The sequence below is a fragment of a genome (genome assembly GCF_019968985.1).
Source record: "MAG: Porospora cf. gigantea B chromosome Unknown PgB_NODE_3_length_148095_cov_126.465, whole genome shotgun sequence".
Lineage (NCBI taxonomy): Eukaryota > Apicomplexa > Conoidasida > Eugregarinorida > Porosporidae > Porospora > Porospora cf. gigantea B.
Genome location: NW_027178988.1, coordinates 80,651 through 96,060, shown reverse-complemented (window position 1 = coordinate 96,060; position 15,410 = coordinate 80,651). Strand labels below are relative to the sequence as shown.

Sequence of the window (15,410 nt, the reverse complement as noted above, 5' to 3'; positions counted from 1 at the left end):
GAGCACATCAAGCGGAATCGGGTTTCTCTGGAATCTCGACCGCCTCATCATCACTGCTTTCGTCCAACATAAAACCTAGAAACCGGGAGGGAGCGACGTCGTGAGGGTTGACAGGGTTCAGCGGCCTAGGTTTTCGAAACAGTGAAGTGGCGTCGAGGCGTCGCTTGAGTGACCGCCTGAATGTAGAGGACATCAGCATCAATGGAATTGGTATCAAAGAAGCGAAGCTGAAGAGCCAACCCAGCAAATGTGCCCACGATTTCCACCCAGATGCGTATAGTTCTCCATGGCAGGAGGCTCCGTAGAACCCTGCATAGCACTGGCAAACACCGATGCTGGAGACCGCGTCTGGCCGGCAGAGACCTACTCCGTTGCAGTTCTCGGGGCACCACAAATCCGAGGAGGCGTTTTCACAAAACAATCCTCCGAATCCAGGGGCACAGACGCACCACTGCGTCTGCCGTCCAAGAGTAACTCACAGCATTCGTTTGGTCGCAGATCCCGTGGGTCATCGCCGAGTTGCAGTCATCGTCCCCACAGCCCGCACCTTGGGGGGGCGCAGGCTGGTTTTCCACAAACTGACCGACCTGGGCAAAAGCGAAGTTCATGAGGGCAAATATGAGGAACATCGATTGCAAAAACGGCTGCACGTATTGGTATACCCAACGGAATATGTGAGCCAAACGCTTGCCAGTCATTTGGTAACAGTCATCAGCAAAGCGATGCACTTCGTAGACGTAAACGACCACGAGCACCTCTATAAATGTCACAGTAAACAAGGCAATGGAGCCCGTGAAGGCGTCCGTCAGATTCATCCACCAAATACCAGCAGGCGTGATGTAGAGAAGGCCCAACAGACACAGAACGGCACAGGTACAGACAGCTAGGATGCCTCTTCTACGTTGTCTCCCGAGTGGAACCTTACCTCAAACTTCTCAAGAGATCTATCTCGACGAGAGCCGTCATGACCACCTCCATGGTCTGATACTGCGACACTAACCCCAGAAATGCCATCATGCTCCAGAAGCACAATGCGAAAAGAGTACTCAGTGGCATTTGACCTACACCAACGGAGAAGACGAGGAACGGGGAGCCGGTGCCTGCTCTGGCGACTTTGTCGACCTCCAACCCGCTGGCATGAGCCATGTATCCTACGATCGCGAAGAAAATGGTCCCAGATAGCATCGCTGCGAACGCGTTGATGGAGACCACGAATGCTGCGTCCTTGTAGAAGTTGTTCCGCATAGGATTGAACGATGCGAAGTTGATCAGCGCTCCCCACCCAATACCCAGCCCGAAAAACATCTGAGAGGCCGCTGTCGTCCATGCAGACAGTGAGAAAACGGATCCCCACGACGGCTTCAGGAACAGTAGCAAGCCATCCGTAGCTCCGGGTAGGGTCACAGCTCTTGCAAGAAGCAGGGAGAGCAAAATGGCGGGCACCACCCCGGTAACTAACAACGCACGCTTCTGGCCTAGGAAGCCAGTGCAGAGGAGCACGCTGGTTAAGCTCCAAGCCACCAGATGTGCACCGAGCAAACTCCAATTCATGCCTCGATGGAAATCCGTCATGTCATGCCCTTTTTGTAGTACAGCTTCTGTCCAGTACTTGCGGGCGCTGTCCGCGTGATCGACACCACCTACGGTGTAGGGCAATGGATATGTGAAGCAGCTGCCCAGATAGAATAGCGACCACGCAACTAGTACATTCATGTAGGTGGAGGATATAACAGAGAGGATGCAGGATGATACGCCTAGGCCCACGAGACGTGAGCTGATTGCCCTCCACGTACGAAGGAATCCGACCTGTAGTTGTTGACCCAGAGCCGATTCCAGCACAAACATGGGGAATCCAAAAAGAAGAGAGCAGACTGAGTAGCAAGGCTACGCACCCCCCACCGAAATATGGAATCAGCAGCGACCCCTTGTTGCTATAAGCCAGGTAAGGAAACCGCCAAACTGCGCCCATCCCCATGGCGAAGCCCATGCATGCCAGAAGGTACTCCGCCTTTGAGTTCCAGCGAGGCCGCGGCACGTCGGCACTCAAGGCGTTGGCGGCCATGTTGATCACGGAGTTCCCACAGTCTGACACGCTGCATCAGCCCCGAGTCCGAGCTCACTCAAACTGCGACATCGTCACGTACTGCTGCAGCTCTCGAGACTCGTCCTGCTTCTCTTGAACAATATTTTTCCTCTTTCCTCGCGCCGTCTTCTCGGAGCGCGTTGGCGCCGGGAGAAAGTCGTCTACGGGGCCAAGGTCTTGGATGAACTCGAAGGCCTCCAGGTCGTCCTCCATGATCAGCTTATCTCTATATTTTGCAAAACAAAAAGCTGTAGCTTTAAAATGGACGTGAATCATTCGTCTGGGGTGAGTGGATGTGGAGGCCACCACACAGGCGTACGTGTACTGCCCTCCAATTCTGCAGCGGTCGACTGATTTCGCCAAAATAGAGAATCCGGAGTACTTCATTGCAAGGAACTTGTACAAGGCCCGCTTTGGGCCAAAGCGCGTGAAGCAGCTGCTGGTTCGGTGGTTGGATTGGCACCCAGTGTACGACACCTGGGAGAGGCTGGCGAACGTCAAGGAAGTCGAGATCGTACACGATCATTATGAGATATGCTTAGGGTATTTGGAAGGCACTCCACCACCTGATGTGTCAAGTTGGCTCTCCGAACTGGCAGCAGCGTTTGAATGTCAGCCTCGAAACGACTGGTCTGTTTGTCGGCGGTTTCTGTCAGAGCGTCTGGCGTACGATGTAGCCACGATGAAAGAAAACCATCAGCGAGCGGAGTCTAGACGTTGGAACGTGGAAATGGTGCGGACTAGAAGCAGACCTCACGAAGAAAAGCTAAAAATGACGAAAGTCAAAGCCTACAATGGACACCGGGAAAAAACGCTGGGACAGCTTGTTCGCTTTCGTCGCGATGCCTGTATTGTGGAGCTGTGGACGCTCTGTCTCGCCAGATTGTGGTTTGCGATTCGCCACGGAATTAACGGGGACCAGTATTTGCCATGTACCGTACGAAGGCACTCCTGCCCGATGCTGCTTAATGCGCTGATCGCCGAGGTCAAAGGAGGGGATTGCCGCATTCGACGGGATCAAGTGGCGGAGCTAAAGGTGCCTGACTTCCCCGCAACCAGCGCTGCCCCTGGCTGGTTCAACGATGAGGAGTTTCCTGTGCCAGACTTTGGCGTCGATACTCAACACCTGGAAGTGTTCCGCCGCTGCTCCCGAGATGTGGGGCGCCTGTCAGCCCTCAGCTCGTGTGAGAAGCGCGTCCCCTGCTCGCTCTGTGATCGCGTACATATCGTCGAAACTACAGCCGGGCCTTTTGTTAGTCGAACTATCCGCGACGAGCCGCTATTCGACTCCGATGCGCGAGAGCAGGTGAAGCACTCTCGACGAGCAGACTGCTATCAGGCGCTACTCCTGTATACAGTTCATTCCCTATCACGCAATGCCGTACGACTCTCTATGTTGCAGGAGGCGCTTCGACCTAAGTGCCACAATCTAGAGGACATGCTGAGTGAGCTGATACTGGACGCTCGCTACGATCGCAGAAGGGTTACTTGGGTTCCGCGATTGCCTCAGGACCCCCGAATGACTAATTTCTGGTTTGCCAATCCGTCAACTATTCCACCAGACGTTGACGTTCCGTCGAGAGTGACTGACGTACACTTCCCTCGAGGCGGACCTCACCTGGTGGAACTAGAATTCCATCACAACCTTTACAAGGGCCAGCCGATCACAGGCTGGTTCCCCTATACCTACGTCCGGCAATCATGTCCGATTTTACTGCTGGATATGTTGAGCCGGATGACCAGGGAGCAGGTCAAGCAGAGTTTGCCTCTCAAGGCGAATCTGGTGGTGCCTGCCTTCCTGCTGCCCTCAACGAACATTCTGCAGTGGCAGGGCTGCTCGACTCTGTTGGCCAAGGTAGACACTGTCAGCAGGCGTCACTCCGCGCTGGAACTGGCCATGATTACGGGCGGACTTCGTCTCGCGGAGCAACCTGTCTGTGACACCGTTTCCGTTCGTTGCTGTAGTTTCCCTACGCTGGATTATGGCTTTCTAGAGATACACGGAACCTACCGTGAAGTCCAGCACTTCCTTGTGGCATTCAATAAGGCGGCAGTTGAACGGATGGCTAGCATTGGCGGCTCGAGGTCGATTGTGGAAATGCTTCTAATCCCGAAAGAAGCGTCTCTGGTAGTACGTTACTGTGACTTATTCCCAAGAGTCTCTGCGTTTCCGCAGTTTCACCCGTACGCTCGACCGCCAGAGGGCACTGCTCACGACTTCTACAACAAGGATGCCGTGGACGTCTTTGTCAATAAAGAAGGAAAAGTGTACGATCTTGTGGGATCGGAATTCCCTTTGCTGTTGCACGCTGAGCCAGGATTGTGCGCGTCTCTCATCATGGCGCACTTCAGCATGATCTATGACGAGATAACGGAGCAGCTGCTGAGTTCCAACCGTACCCCCGAGGTTCGCTATCTCTTACGGCTGTCTGAGACCATCCACAACATCACACGTGCAGTGGGGTCCCAGACGCCTGTTTCGACTGTAAACACGCTGCTTGGCCACGTCGAGAACCTGATACGCCGCAGTTCCCTTATTAAGGAGTCCGGACCGAACTACTTTGAGGTCGACCACCTGGCCTTGAGCGTGGAAGCGCTGAGTGACAGTAGCTCCTTGCTGGCTAACGTGCTGCTGGATGTGCACGGCGACTTCGTCAAGCAAAGCCACATCATAGTTAACCGATGCATGATGGCCCACTGCTGTCCTGACATAGTCGAGGGTCTAGTGGTGTCTGTGGAGCCGAAACTCGTGTACAAGCAGATCCATGACAAGACACCAGAAGACACATTTCTGACCAGGCCCAACCCATTGCATCTGCAAGCAGTAGTGGGCTCGGAACCTGCTAGGAAACCACATCGCCACTGTGTGAAGCTGGTGAGGCCTGTCAAGAAACCCAAGCTTAGCCGCAATTGAATCCCCACACCGCCTCAAAACATATGCGCCTTAATCACCATTTTGAAGACGATGACCACTGCTGTTGATGCCTCCCGTACAGCTCACAAGCAGAGCAAAGCTGAGAAACGCGTCAAGAAATCCCTGCAGCAGCAGGGCGGCGTTCAGCTCGAGAATGTGGAGAAGGTGGTGCTTCGAGTTGCCCCGGGATCAGATTTCGTGATTCACAAGCCTGATGTGTTCCGTCTCCCTGGCTCCCAGGCACTCCTCGCTTTTGGACAGGCCCAGATCTCCGACAACACGCAGGGCATGGCCCATCTGTTGCAGTCTCTGGAGAAGGCTCCTGGCGCTGAGGAAGCTGTCGCTCCTCCGAAAACTGTTGACGCCGAGCCAGTTTCTGCTGTGAATCGCGAGGACATCACAGATGAGAACATCGAACTTGTGATGAGCGCTAGCAACAAGAGTCGTGACGACGCCGTTGAGGCTCTTCTCGCCAAGGGCAATGACGTCATCGAAGCCATCATGCATCTTGACACTAAGGCATGAGCGTAGGCGATTTTCGTTCTGACCATTAACTCATCGACAATGCTTCATTCGCTGTTCACATGTCGTGCGGTGAAATAAATGTAGGATCTTGCTTGTTGATGGGTTGCTACAAACCCACAGACCCAGCGATTCTTCACCACCAACCCATCCATTTGCTTCTACCTTCACTGTTAGCAACGTCGACGTTGGGCCATTCCGTAGACGTGGGCCATTCCGTAGTACTGTTCGGCGTCGAGATAAAGTCCAGCAAATCCCGCCAGTCAAGCGGGGGATTGTTGGCCACCGAGTCTTGCATCATGTATTCAGGTACGATGCTCCGGAGAACGCTACGAACCTGGTCTTTGCTTAGCAGCTGAGGATCCACATCCAGATCCATGAGATCGTCGAATGTCAATACTGATTCGACACGCGCTTGTCTCTCAGCGGACCAGCTGAGAGGGGAGAACACCTCATTTAAGGTGTAGGGGCACATAATGCGGGTGTCCAAAGGACACACGAACCTAGGCGCTGCGATGTGCGCTGCGATAGGCGCAGAAGCTTCTGGTGCTGGCTGAATGGAGTTGCCAATGTGAACCAAAACGAACAACAGCGCCATGCCGCCGATCAAGAAGATGATCGTGGCGGGTCCGGTCAGCTCGTCCACCTCGCTCTTTGGATCTAGGAGGTCACGGACCTCCTGGAACCACGATACCACCCGTCGCCACCACGGGAGCGGAGGGCCATACTTAGACCTCATTTCACGCAGCACTCGGCGCATGTTATGCCTTGTAACTTCACGCGGGTCTTCCTTGACATTTGTGACCGGGCACCAGAAGTCCAAAAACATTCTGTATTTACGCACGATAAAAGGACAACAGTCATTTCAAATTCGGATTTAACAATGTTTGAACGTCCAGATTGGAGCTGGGATGACATCACTGGGATGTCTCCCATCAGCAAAGCACAGCAGCGGCACCTGACCAACGTGTACGCCTGCCTCGCTTGGTGTGTGTTGCTCGCGATGCTGGGCTGCGCGTTGGATGTGTTGGCGGGAATTCCGTCTCTGCTCAACGGTCTTCTACACATGGCAGGCGTTTTTTACCTGATGTCCACGGCTAACCAGGGGTTCAACGCGGTCCGCGCCGTCGTTCTCTCGTCCGTCTCTCTGCTCATGGGAGTGTCAGTGCAAGAGCTTGTGTTCTACGCTGACATCATGAATCCCCAGATCGTGCCGCGAGCCTTTCTGGCTTCTTTCGCCATTTTCGCCGCTTTCACTCTGACTTCCTTCTTCACCCGCCGCAGGCAGGCGCTTTACCTTGGTGCCCTTTTGTCCACTGTGGTCAGCTACATGACCCTTGCTGGCCTTGCCAACCTCTTCCTGCAGTGGCCACTCATTCAGGACGGCCTCCTGTGGGTTGGCCTGTTCTCCTTCGTGGGCTTCGTCGTGTACGACACCCAGCTGATCTTGATGTCTGTTGAAGCCGGCCGAGCAGACGTGCTAAGCAACGCACTCATGCTATTCGTGGACATTTTCGCCGTCTTCGTGCGTCTCGTCGTCATTCTACTCGACAAACAACGGCGGCGTGAGGACGAGGAGCGCAAGAGGCGGTAGACATACTTGACGTTACGAAAGAGTTCAGATGTCTGGTGGATGTGTGTGATGAAGAGGTCACTCTGCGCTAACGCTGTCGAGGCGAACAGGAGCATCGTTTCAAGAACGCATTGTCGGGATTGCAGCAGCAAGCACGTGAGCTCTCTTAGGAAAGAGACACCTTTTGCGCGCGGGTCCACAGGGATTTCCGCATCACTTGTTGTCTAACGGTGATATCTGTGCTCGTCTTTCTCGGCAACGTATTGTTGCCTCTAATATGAAACATCTAGCTGGCCTGAAGGAGGCTTTTTGTGCGAGGCCCCCCAACCAGCTTCCACATGGTCGTGAAAGCAGCGTGGGAGCGCTGGCTTCTCAAATATTTGAGGAACTCAGTCAGTCTGGGAGCCAGGTCGCTTCTCACGAGGTCCGCTTCGTGCACCGTGTACACCCCACTAGTGCGTTTGCTGGGCGCTGTGCGGCAGGCGGACGAGCGTCGCCGTCGAACGGAACTCATGAACGGCAGAGGCGTTCGCGGCGGCGATTCTCGCGCATCTTGCACCCATGACCAGACAAGGCGGAACTTGTGAAAGGCCTGCTCGCATGTAAGCACATCCACGAGGGCCAACGCCGAGTCCCAGTTGGAGTCCATCTTTTCTCTGTACAGTAGCACCGCATGAGACAGGTACGGTACGTCTTGCTTGTCAGCTTGGGGTGCGCCGTACGAACACACCAGCGTAGCTAACGTCTTGACCGTCGCTGTGGTGAGCCACTCAGTCCAAATACAGGGAGGAGGCGACGAAGGGGCGGCCAGAAGGATAGGCGTACCCAGAGGCGAGCTGGTCGTGGAGGGTATCGGATTGATTTGGCCCACGGCCTCCGAGCACCTCACTCGGTCCAGCAGATAGTCTAAACACGTTCTCCCAACAGCATCTGCTGCCGAAATGATGGCTCCGCGAGAGACTAAACACCGTACGAAATCAACAGAGCAGAGCCGGACAGCTAGAAGCAGGAGGTGGGCCCTCGCTGGAGCCGCGCCCTGGAACAATGAGGCCTTCCAGGTCGGCAGCAGATCCACAGAGTCGTTGACATCCACTTCGCCGGCGGCAAGCAAGCTGTCCAGCAGAGAGAGCATATCGAACTGAAGCGCAGTTCGAATGTCCCGAGGACGTTTGTAACGCCGCAACGACGGGGGCTCAGGACCGCGGCCGGCCGACCGGCGACTGCGTGCACCCAGAAGTGACGGGCGCCCGTGGCGCGGGTTAGTTCCTGGACTACTTGTCCCGCTTAGCACGAAAGGCGACAGAATAAGTGGCGATTCGATCCGAGGCATCGGGAAATACACTGGAGGTGAAGGTCGGTTCATGATGGGTGAGTTGCGGCGTGGCGTGAGGTCCACGGCGGAGCAGCCGTCGCTTCCGCTTGGCGGAGTGGCCTCGTCCAGTCTCAGCGGCGAGGCTCTCCGTTTCAACTTCTGCAGGCGCGCCTCGCGCTTCCTAGCCTTGTAGGCGCTGAGACTGCTGATGGAGGAGGACCCCAGGCTGATGCGATTGGAAGGCGATGCACTGCTCGACTCGAGACCTCCAAGGGCCTGCCGGTTGCTGTGCATGAATACGGACAAAGGGAGATTCTTGCGGTTCATAGGTCGAGGAGAGCCTGAAGCTCCTAGGCCGGGAGACGCGTCACCAGAGAACGACCTCCCAGTTGGCGAGGTTTCGGTACAATCGTCCATCTTTTTGTTGCCGGTCACCAACGGCGTCAAGCGCCTCTCCACGGTCGGAGATTTGCGCTGGAAGCGTACTTGTATTCTTCGAGGAGTGATGTCATTTTTCCAACCAATAGAAGGCCATTTCACGACTAGAGGCTTCTTCGATGTCGTAGCCGGCGACCTCGGCACAACACGTGGCGTGTCCATTCGCGCCGGCAAATCCGGACTGGCATTTCGACTCACAGTTGGCCGAAATGCTTTGTGGGGACGGCCGATGGTGCTGAGTACGGTTGGTGGCGCGCGCTTAAGGTCTTTCATCATGACAGTCTACTTCATAACGCTGAATATAGCATTTTGCGACAGAATAGGATGAAATCGTGCTTACTCGCCTTGCTAGGGTCTGGTGCCGCTTTCTACCTCCCAGGGTCAACGGCGAACACCTACGAAGTAGGGGCGCCGATTCCTGTGACGTCTGGAAAGCTCATGTCTCACAAGACTCAGATTCCCTACTCCTACTATCACTTTGATTTCTGCAGACCTGATGTGTTGACTCGGGAGAGATTGAATCTGGGACAGATCCTGGAGGGCGATGTAGTGGAGAACACACCGTATGAACTACTTATGAACCAAGACCAAGACTGTAAGGTATCCTGCAGAAAAGAGTACAATAAGGAAGCTTTGGAGACGCTAAAGCAGCTTATAGATGAGCGGTATTTTGTCACATTGAATGTGGACGACCTGCCTGTCGCCCTACAGCTGGAGCTGAGCCACGTGGACGCTCAGGAGGGATCCGTGACCATTGGGTATCCTCTGGGCCTCCCACCACTGATGGGGTCGGATAAGTACACCATCATGAACCATCTTGACTTCATCGTAAAATATCACCCCACCGATAGAGGCAACCGGGTGGTTGGAGCCGAAGTGGTTCCCAGGTCTGTAGCCCATTCGGACGTGTCCAACCCCTGTGCGCAGCGTAAAGATGACCACGGTCCTCTATTCCTCCCTGCCGCAGTCCCTGCCGCGGGTATGGGCGTATACTTCACGTACTCGGTGCGGTTCGAGGTCAGCGACGTGGCTTGGGCCACCAGATGGGACCCGTACTTCCGTCTGAGCAACGAGGAAGCGGCTATTCACTGGTACGCTGTCGTCGACGGTTTGATTGTAGTCCTCCTTCTTGGAGTCAGTGGAATCATCATCCTTATGCGAACTGTGCTGAAGGATATTGCACGTTACAACACCCTCTACGACATCGAGGCTGAGGACGAGGAGACTGGCTGGAAGCTCGTGCATGGAGATGTCTTCCGACGCCCCTTGTTCTCTCGGTTCTTGGCGGCTCTCGCCGGATCTGGCGTCCAGCTCCTCATCATGATTGCGCTGGTGACATTCTTCTCCCTACTCGGCATCATCAGTCCTGCTCATCGCGGTGGTCTCCTCGAGAGCTCCTTGCTACTCTTTGCATTGCTGGGTGGCCCTGCAGGTTTTGTCGCGGCCCGCTTCAACAAAACTATGGGCACTGACGAACTTTATGCGGGACGATCCCTGGCTGTGACTGTCTTCACGGCTCTGCTATACCCAGGAGTTATCTTCTCGGTATTTTTCCTGCTCAATTTCGTACTTTGGAATGAGGGTAGTTCCGGAAGTGTACCGTTCGGGACCATGTTCATCCTACTTTTCCTCTGGTTCGGTGTATCCACGCCGCTGACGATAGCTGGAGCGTACTACGGCTACAGACAGGAACCCTTCACAGTTCCTGTGCGCGTTAACAAGCTTCCTCGAGAAGTAAAATCTGTCCCAGTCTTATACAATCCCAACTTGTTCGCCTTTGGTGCTGGAATCATTCCTATTTCTGTGGCCATTGGGGAACTCAGCTCCATCGCCAACAGCCTGATTTACCACAACTTCTACTACCTGTTCGGATTCCTGACTCTTATCATCCTTCTTACAGTGGCAGCCGCGGCCCTCGTCAGTACCATTACAACTTACAGTTCCCTTGTGCAAGAAAATTACCATTGGTGGTGGCGATCATTCATCTCTGGAGCTAGTGCTGGGATCTACCTGTTCATCTTTGCTCTCGTTCAGTTCCTCTCGATCGAGATAGTCCGCTTCGCAAGCGTCATCATTTATTTCGGGTATGCGTTCATCCTGTGCTTTACGGTGGCGGTGGTGCTGGGGTCCATCGGCTTCATGTCGAGCTTTCTCTTCGTGAAAACCATCTATGGCTCCATTAAAGTTGAGTAAAATTGATATTCCATATTCGGTAATGATCGGAATTCTGTTGCTCCCTGTAGTGTTATGGTTGGCTTTTCGGGTGATCGTTTGGCTCTACGAAAACTACTCCTCCCCTCGGGACCTGAAGGAGTTGCGCTGTGCTATGGTCACCGGTGCGAGCGCTGGCATTGGTAAGGCCCTCGCTCTAGCTCTTGCACGTGAGGGCTTGCCGGAGATGATTTTAATAAGTCGCCGTAAAGATGAGCTGCAGGTGGTGAAGTGCGAGGTTGAGAAAGCAGCCAGGACGCCCATCAAGGTGGTACTTCTTTCCATGGACGTGGGAAATGCGGAGTGCCCGGGCTGGGTTCAGGCGCGAAACCTGGTGCAGAGCCACCAAGTAGGCCTTCTTGTCAATTGTGCTGGGCAGTGCCCATGCGCAACCTACCTCCACGACTTACCTGACGCCGAGGTCAGCAACGTCGTCCGCGTGAATCTGCTGGGCGCTATGCTGCTCACTCGTATGGTGTACGGTGCTATGGTCTCAAAGAACCTGCCCGGAGTGGTAGCGTTTCTAGGCTCAGCAGCGTCTACCTTGCCCGCGTCTCCTTTGTATGCGGTGTACACCGCTTCTAAGGGCGGGTTGGCCAGTTTCGCCTCCGCATTACGAGCGGAGGCGTGCTTTTCACGCGTGACCGTTGTGAACTTCGCCCCTATGCTGGTCGCGACACAGCTGGCTAAGATACGAAACCCCAACTGGTTCGTTCCGTCTCCGGACGACTTTAGTTCCTGTGTCCTGGGACGACTGAAAACTGCAAGCCGGTGGCCTGTCAGTCCAGTCACCGTCTCTCCTTTCCGTTCTCACCGACTGCAAGAGGCTCTGATCTGGCTTCTGCCGGAATGGATATGGGTATGCTTGTCCTACGCCGCCTCCAGACGAATTATGATCAAAGGTAAGCAAAAGCGCAGGGCACAGGCCGCCACCAACGAAGCCCAACAGACTGGTAATGACGAGGTGGCAGGCTGGCATCGTGCCAGCCTCTTGGGCTCTCCGAAGAGCACGACTGAGTATGTCAAGGCAGGCCCGGAGTGCGTTTACCACGACGCGAAGGAAAACGACGACCGCCCTAATGGATTCAACCTTATGAAGGCAGGCCGTGCTGCGCACCCTACTCGGCGAAATTTATCCTCGAGGAATATTGTCAAGCGAAGTGATCGCCCTGCCTTTAAGATGTGACGAGGAATTTGTAATGCTATTCATCGACTCCTCGGCACTGGGGTTGGAGAGGGGGAGGCTTGGGAGAGAGTAGGGGACTCGGAAGCCAATGGAGGCGCCTCTTCTTTGGGAGTGCCTCTAGCTGTTCCGAACACGATCTGGGGAACCACAAAGCACACCGTGAAGCCAAATACGGCTAATGAGGCGTAGAACACTGCCAGCCACACCTGGCCGTAGTCGTCGTCAAACTCGTTAATGTCGACCTGATTGATGCGTGTCATGTCAATGGAGATGCAGCTGTCCTTTACGACAACAATGGTGCCGACGCCGGTGACATTGGTATGTGTGAAGCTGGTCGTCTGCGTTGCGCCACTCAATGCTCCACTGATCACCATAGCACCATCGGTCCCCCAGTCATTTTGGGCAAGCGGAGTCGCGAAGAAGGTGTCCGTGCCGCAGACGGCATTAGCCACGACTACGTTGGTGCCGCTCTCGACGATGTTCAGCGTTGAGGTATTTAACGGCAGGTCTCCTTTCGGCATGGCTATGTATCGAAGGTTGGTTAGGTTGGGCTGTACGCTGGGCGCACCAAGTGCCGTTTTCATTGGTCGCCATGTGAAGCCAGTGGTGTCTACTGACAGGATAGCTGGCACGTACAGGTCTGTAGTCGACGCGCCTACAGGTTTCACGTCAGAGAGAAGCACAGTCGGAGCTTCTGAAAATGTTACGTTCGCCCCATCAGCGTCCAGGAACTCAACTCGACCTGCAGTCCCTGCAGCTGTTCCAGCAAGGATATCTCCTATCGTGGTTTCCCACTTGCCGAACTTCAAGGCAACGTAGTATGCCCTCTCCACCGAGCTGTCTGTTGATTCCTTGATCTCGAAGTCTCCCGTTGCCGATTTCGGCACCGCCTGCGAGAACACGTAGTCACCACGTGCTGTTCCCAACGAGGTAATTACTGCGAACTCAGCGAAATCGATGGGCCCTGGCACGGAGAGAGGGCTGTCAACTCGGCCAATGTACAGGACGGGAACGCTGGGTGCCGGTGTGGTGGTCTGACCGCAAGCCAAAAGCGGCACGGCAATCGAGAGGAGCAATTTCATAGCGAAATTCGCTAGGATTTTCCCTGGCTGCACACACAAGGGGGCACTATCACTAATGATGACGTCCGACGCACATGAAGGCAGTCATGTGCTTTTGTGTCACCCAATGCGCCGGCAAATCCGAACAACGAAATCGCCGGAATACAAGAAGAATGGCGGCGTCTGACGCGGCCTCGAGCATGTCCGAATTCGATCAACTCCTAGAGAGCCACACCCCAGAACCTACACCAAGGGTTAGCTCTCAAGAATGGGCCCGCGTCACTGAGTACGAATGGTTGGAGCACGAACGACCGCTGATTGTTCAAGACTCCGAAACCGCCCAAACTATTGTTCCGCGAGACGCGCCTTGGTCCGTCTACTTGTGGACTATCACACGGCATATGTACTCACGCAAACCCTGTAACAAGGTTATTGCGACACAGGGGCGAATCACCTTATGGGAAGCTCTGGAGGAGTTCGATATCGTCAATGACTTCCTCTTTCTCATCAAGGTAGCAATAAGCGTGCATCGGGGACAAGCCAGCTGGAAGACGGGTCTCATTGCGCTGGTGTGTTTAACCAACATCTACGTCCTGTCCGTGATTCTGTACAGTACGAGACAGTTCATAATCTACCATCGAATAGGAGCTGAAAGCCGGTGGCTGTTCCGCCCTTTCGTTGCGCTACGGCAAGTCCGGCTCGCAGGCGAGACGGATCCGACGGCTCTCTTCATGTTCGAGCGTCTCCTCTGGACTTACCAGCTGATTATGCGAGTCTTCGAGGACATACCTCAGGCTATCGTCTCGGCCCTGTTTTTAGCCACCTACGGCAGGGATTTCTATGTGAGAGCCAGCGCTGGGTGTCATTCAGACTTCATTCAACATCGCATTCTCTCTGATGATGTCTGTGCTATCCTCCTACCGAATGGGCATCTACTATCCTATGAAGAATACTCTTGCGCTTCTGCTCTCTAAAGAGCCGCCCATCCATTCTCCTGCGCTAAACGAGGCCTCCACTACGACTCGGAAGTTCCCCTACGTGTTGTGTCTGGCAGGCTCCATGTGGACCGTCACGTTCGCGGTTTGCCTTCTGCTGTGTCCCGAGAGGCACACGATTCTGTTTTTTAGTCTGGCTGTAGGGGTGACGGGAGCCATTATAGTGGTCATCACCTCCGCAGTGTACGCCCTTCATCTTGAGAGGCAGTATCGGCATACAGCCGAGGTTGAAGTGGTGTGATCGCATATTGTGTGAATTGATGGAGCGGGAGCACTACGATGAGCTGATTGTAGTTCTCGATCAGCTTGCACTAGCCGTGCGAGACCTAAGGAACGGAACTCAGAATCGACACGCATGCGATCCTCGTTTGACTATAGTACCCTCGCTCTCCGGCGAGATGCACTGGGACCCTCTTCTTGGCTTCTCGAGGTTTCCCCCAGAGAGCATTCCTAGCGGTCTTTGGGACGTTGACAGCGACATGTGTTCCATTTGTGGGTCCGAGTTCTCCTTCCTTTTTAGGAGACACCACTGCCGCACGTGTGGTGTACTCTGCTGTGCCCATTGCTGCCGCTCGTTCGTCAAGGTCCACGATAGCGTTATCTACAAGATCATCTGTTCCAATTGTTTGGAAAAGTGAGTTGCAAGAAGACTCCGACACAGATTCGGCCGTATACAACTTTGGCTGGAAAACCTTGATGTCCATCGAATACCCGACATCATTGCCAAGGTCGTCGATGTGCGCGAGAGCTCCAAAGGACACCTTCTCTGCCGCAGGAAAGTCAAGATGCTGGAGGGTGGACCGGATGGGACACTTTCTTCTGACCCGCCACATGAAGCGTCATTTTCACATGAAGCATCGTCCTCGTTCGACCCCGAGTACCTTGCGAGTCTAGAGTGTTTAAAGTTAAGGCAAGCGGCAAGTGCCCGAACGCACTCGGAGTCGGCTACGAGTACTGAGTTTGAAGAACTGAGTCCTCAAATCAGGCGCACCTCTGATCAGGCTCTGGCTCGCCGGGATGACAGTGAACTGTTCGATAGCGAGCTCTTCGTCACGGCAAGAGGGGCGGACCCATCTACGGAGGACTCGATGGCGGGCATCCCCTACATGATGAGT

At 54.5% G+C, this 15,410-nt stretch overlaps 11 protein-coding genes across 18 annotated transcripts; 6 read left to right on the top strand and 5 right to left on the bottom strand.

The window, feature by feature from the left end:
• Window positions 1-7: 7 nt before the first annotated feature.
• Window positions 8-2,296, bottom strand: KVP17_000368 (uncharacterized protein; the record flags this gene model as incomplete). 5 transcript variants are annotated; one of them, XM_068520860.1, is made up of 5 exons in its annotated part: window positions 8-451; window positions 480-897; window positions 926-1,871; window positions 1,900-2,093; window positions 2,121-2,296. In XM_068520860.1, the coding sequence occupies 5 exons, from the start codon at window positions 2,294-2,296 to the stop codon at window positions 8-10; spliced, it is 2,178 nt and encodes a 725-aa protein (XP_068374572.1). The 5 variants fall into 5 exon arrangements, with proteins under 5 accessions (XP_068374572.1, XP_068374573.1, XP_068374570.1 ...); XM_068520861.1 differs by lacking the exons at window positions 480-897; window positions 926-1,871; window positions 1,900-2,093; window positions 2,121-2,296 and having other exon boundaries at window positions 8-199; XM_068520858.1 differs by lacking the exons at window positions 926-1,871; window positions 1,900-2,093; window positions 2,121-2,296 and having other exon boundaries at window positions 411-815.
• A 48-nt stretch (window positions 2,297-2,344) lies between these two features.
• On the top strand, window positions 2,345-4,997 carry KVP17_000384 (uncharacterized protein; the record flags this gene model as incomplete). 2 transcript variants are annotated; one of them, XM_068520952.1, is made up of 2 exons in its annotated part: window positions 2,345-2,368; window positions 2,397-4,997. In XM_068520952.1, 2 exons carry the CDS (start codon window positions 2,345-2,347, stop codon window positions 4,995-4,997), a joined length of 2,625 nt encoding a protein of 874 aa, XP_068374601.1. The 2 variants fall into 2 exon arrangements, with proteins under 2 accessions (XP_068374601.1, XP_068374602.1); XM_068520953.1 differs by lacking the exon at window positions 2,345-2,368 and having other exon boundaries at window positions 3,042-4,997.
• Window positions 4,998-5,048: 51 nt separating this feature from the next.
• Window positions 5,049-5,522, top strand: KVP17_000374 (uncharacterized protein; the record flags this gene model as incomplete). The annotated part of the gene is made up of 1 exon (XM_068520895.1): window positions 5,049-5,522. The coding sequence occupies one exon, from the start codon at window positions 5,049-5,051 to the stop codon at window positions 5,520-5,522; it is 474 nt and encodes a 157-aa protein (XP_068374584.1).
• A 133-nt stretch (window positions 5,523-5,655) lies between these two features.
• On the bottom strand, window positions 5,656-6,348 carry KVP17_000413 (uncharacterized protein; the record flags this gene model as incomplete). Its single annotated transcript, XM_068521286.1, has 1 exon — window positions 5,656-6,348. The coding sequence occupies one exon, from the start codon at window positions 6,346-6,348 to the stop codon at window positions 5,656-5,658; it is 693 nt and encodes a 230-aa protein (XP_068374648.1).
• Window positions 6,349-6,402: 54 nt separating this feature from the next.
• On the top strand, window positions 6,403-7,113 carry KVP17_000350 (uncharacterized protein; the record flags this gene model as incomplete). The annotated part of the gene is made up of 1 exon (XM_068520682.1): window positions 6,403-7,113. One exon carries the CDS (start codon window positions 6,403-6,405, stop codon window positions 7,111-7,113), a length of 711 nt encoding a protein of 236 aa, XP_068374530.1.
• Window positions 7,114-7,378: 265 nt separating this feature from the next.
• KVP17_000412 (uncharacterized protein) lies at window positions 7,379-9,118 on the bottom strand (the record flags this gene model as incomplete). Of its 2 annotated transcripts, none has more annotated exons than XM_068521271.1 (1): window positions 7,379-9,118. In XM_068521271.1, the coding sequence occupies one exon, from the start codon at window positions 9,116-9,118 to the stop codon at window positions 7,379-7,381; it is 1,740 nt and encodes a 579-aa protein (XP_068374646.1). The 2 variants fall into 2 exon arrangements, with proteins under 2 accessions (XP_068374646.1, XP_068374647.1); XM_068521272.1 differs by having other exon boundaries at window positions 7,379-8,821.
• A 48-nt stretch (window positions 9,119-9,166) lies between these two features.
• On the top strand, window positions 9,167-11,035 carry KVP17_000404 (uncharacterized protein; the record flags this gene model as incomplete). The annotated part of the gene is made up of 1 exon (XM_068521126.1): window positions 9,167-11,035. The coding sequence occupies one exon, from the start codon at window positions 9,167-9,169 to the stop codon at window positions 11,033-11,035; it is 1,869 nt and encodes a 622-aa protein (XP_068374636.1).
• A 22-nt stretch (window positions 11,036-11,057) lies between these two features.
• KVP17_000364 (uncharacterized protein) lies at window positions 11,058-12,239 on the top strand (the record flags this gene model as incomplete). The annotated part of the gene is made up of 1 exon (XM_068520818.1): window positions 11,058-12,239. The coding sequence occupies one exon, from the start codon at window positions 11,058-11,060 to the stop codon at window positions 12,237-12,239; it is 1,182 nt and encodes a 393-aa protein (XP_068374558.1).
• Window positions 12,240-12,259: 20 nt separating this feature from the next.
• On the bottom strand, window positions 12,260-13,321 carry KVP17_000406 (uncharacterized protein; the record flags this gene model as incomplete). Its single annotated transcript, XM_068521173.1, has 1 exon — window positions 12,260-13,321. The coding sequence occupies one exon, from the start codon at window positions 13,319-13,321 to the stop codon at window positions 12,260-12,262; it is 1,062 nt and encodes a 353-aa protein (XP_068374638.1).
• Window positions 13,322-13,473: 152 nt separating this feature from the next.
• On the top strand, window positions 13,474-14,536 carry KVP17_000349 (uncharacterized protein; the record flags this gene model as incomplete). 2 transcript variants are annotated; one of them, XM_068520678.1, is made up of 2 exons in its annotated part: window positions 13,474-14,142; window positions 14,171-14,536. In XM_068520678.1, the coding sequence occupies 2 exons, from the start codon at window positions 13,474-13,476 to the stop codon at window positions 14,534-14,536; spliced, it is 1,035 nt and encodes a 344-aa protein (XP_068374529.1). The 2 variants fall into 2 exon arrangements, with proteins under 2 accessions (XP_068374529.1, XP_068374528.1); XM_068520677.1 differs by having other exon boundaries at window positions 13,474-14,274.
• An 85-nt stretch (window positions 14,537-14,621) lies between these two features.
• On the bottom strand, window positions 14,622-15,128 carry KVP17_000395 (uncharacterized protein; the record flags this gene model as incomplete). Its single annotated transcript, XM_068520995.1, has 1 exon — window positions 14,622-15,128. One exon carries the CDS (start codon window positions 15,126-15,128, stop codon window positions 14,622-14,624), a length of 507 nt encoding a protein of 168 aa, XP_068374622.1.
• Between the last annotated feature and the right edge of the window lie 282 nt (window positions 15,129-15,410).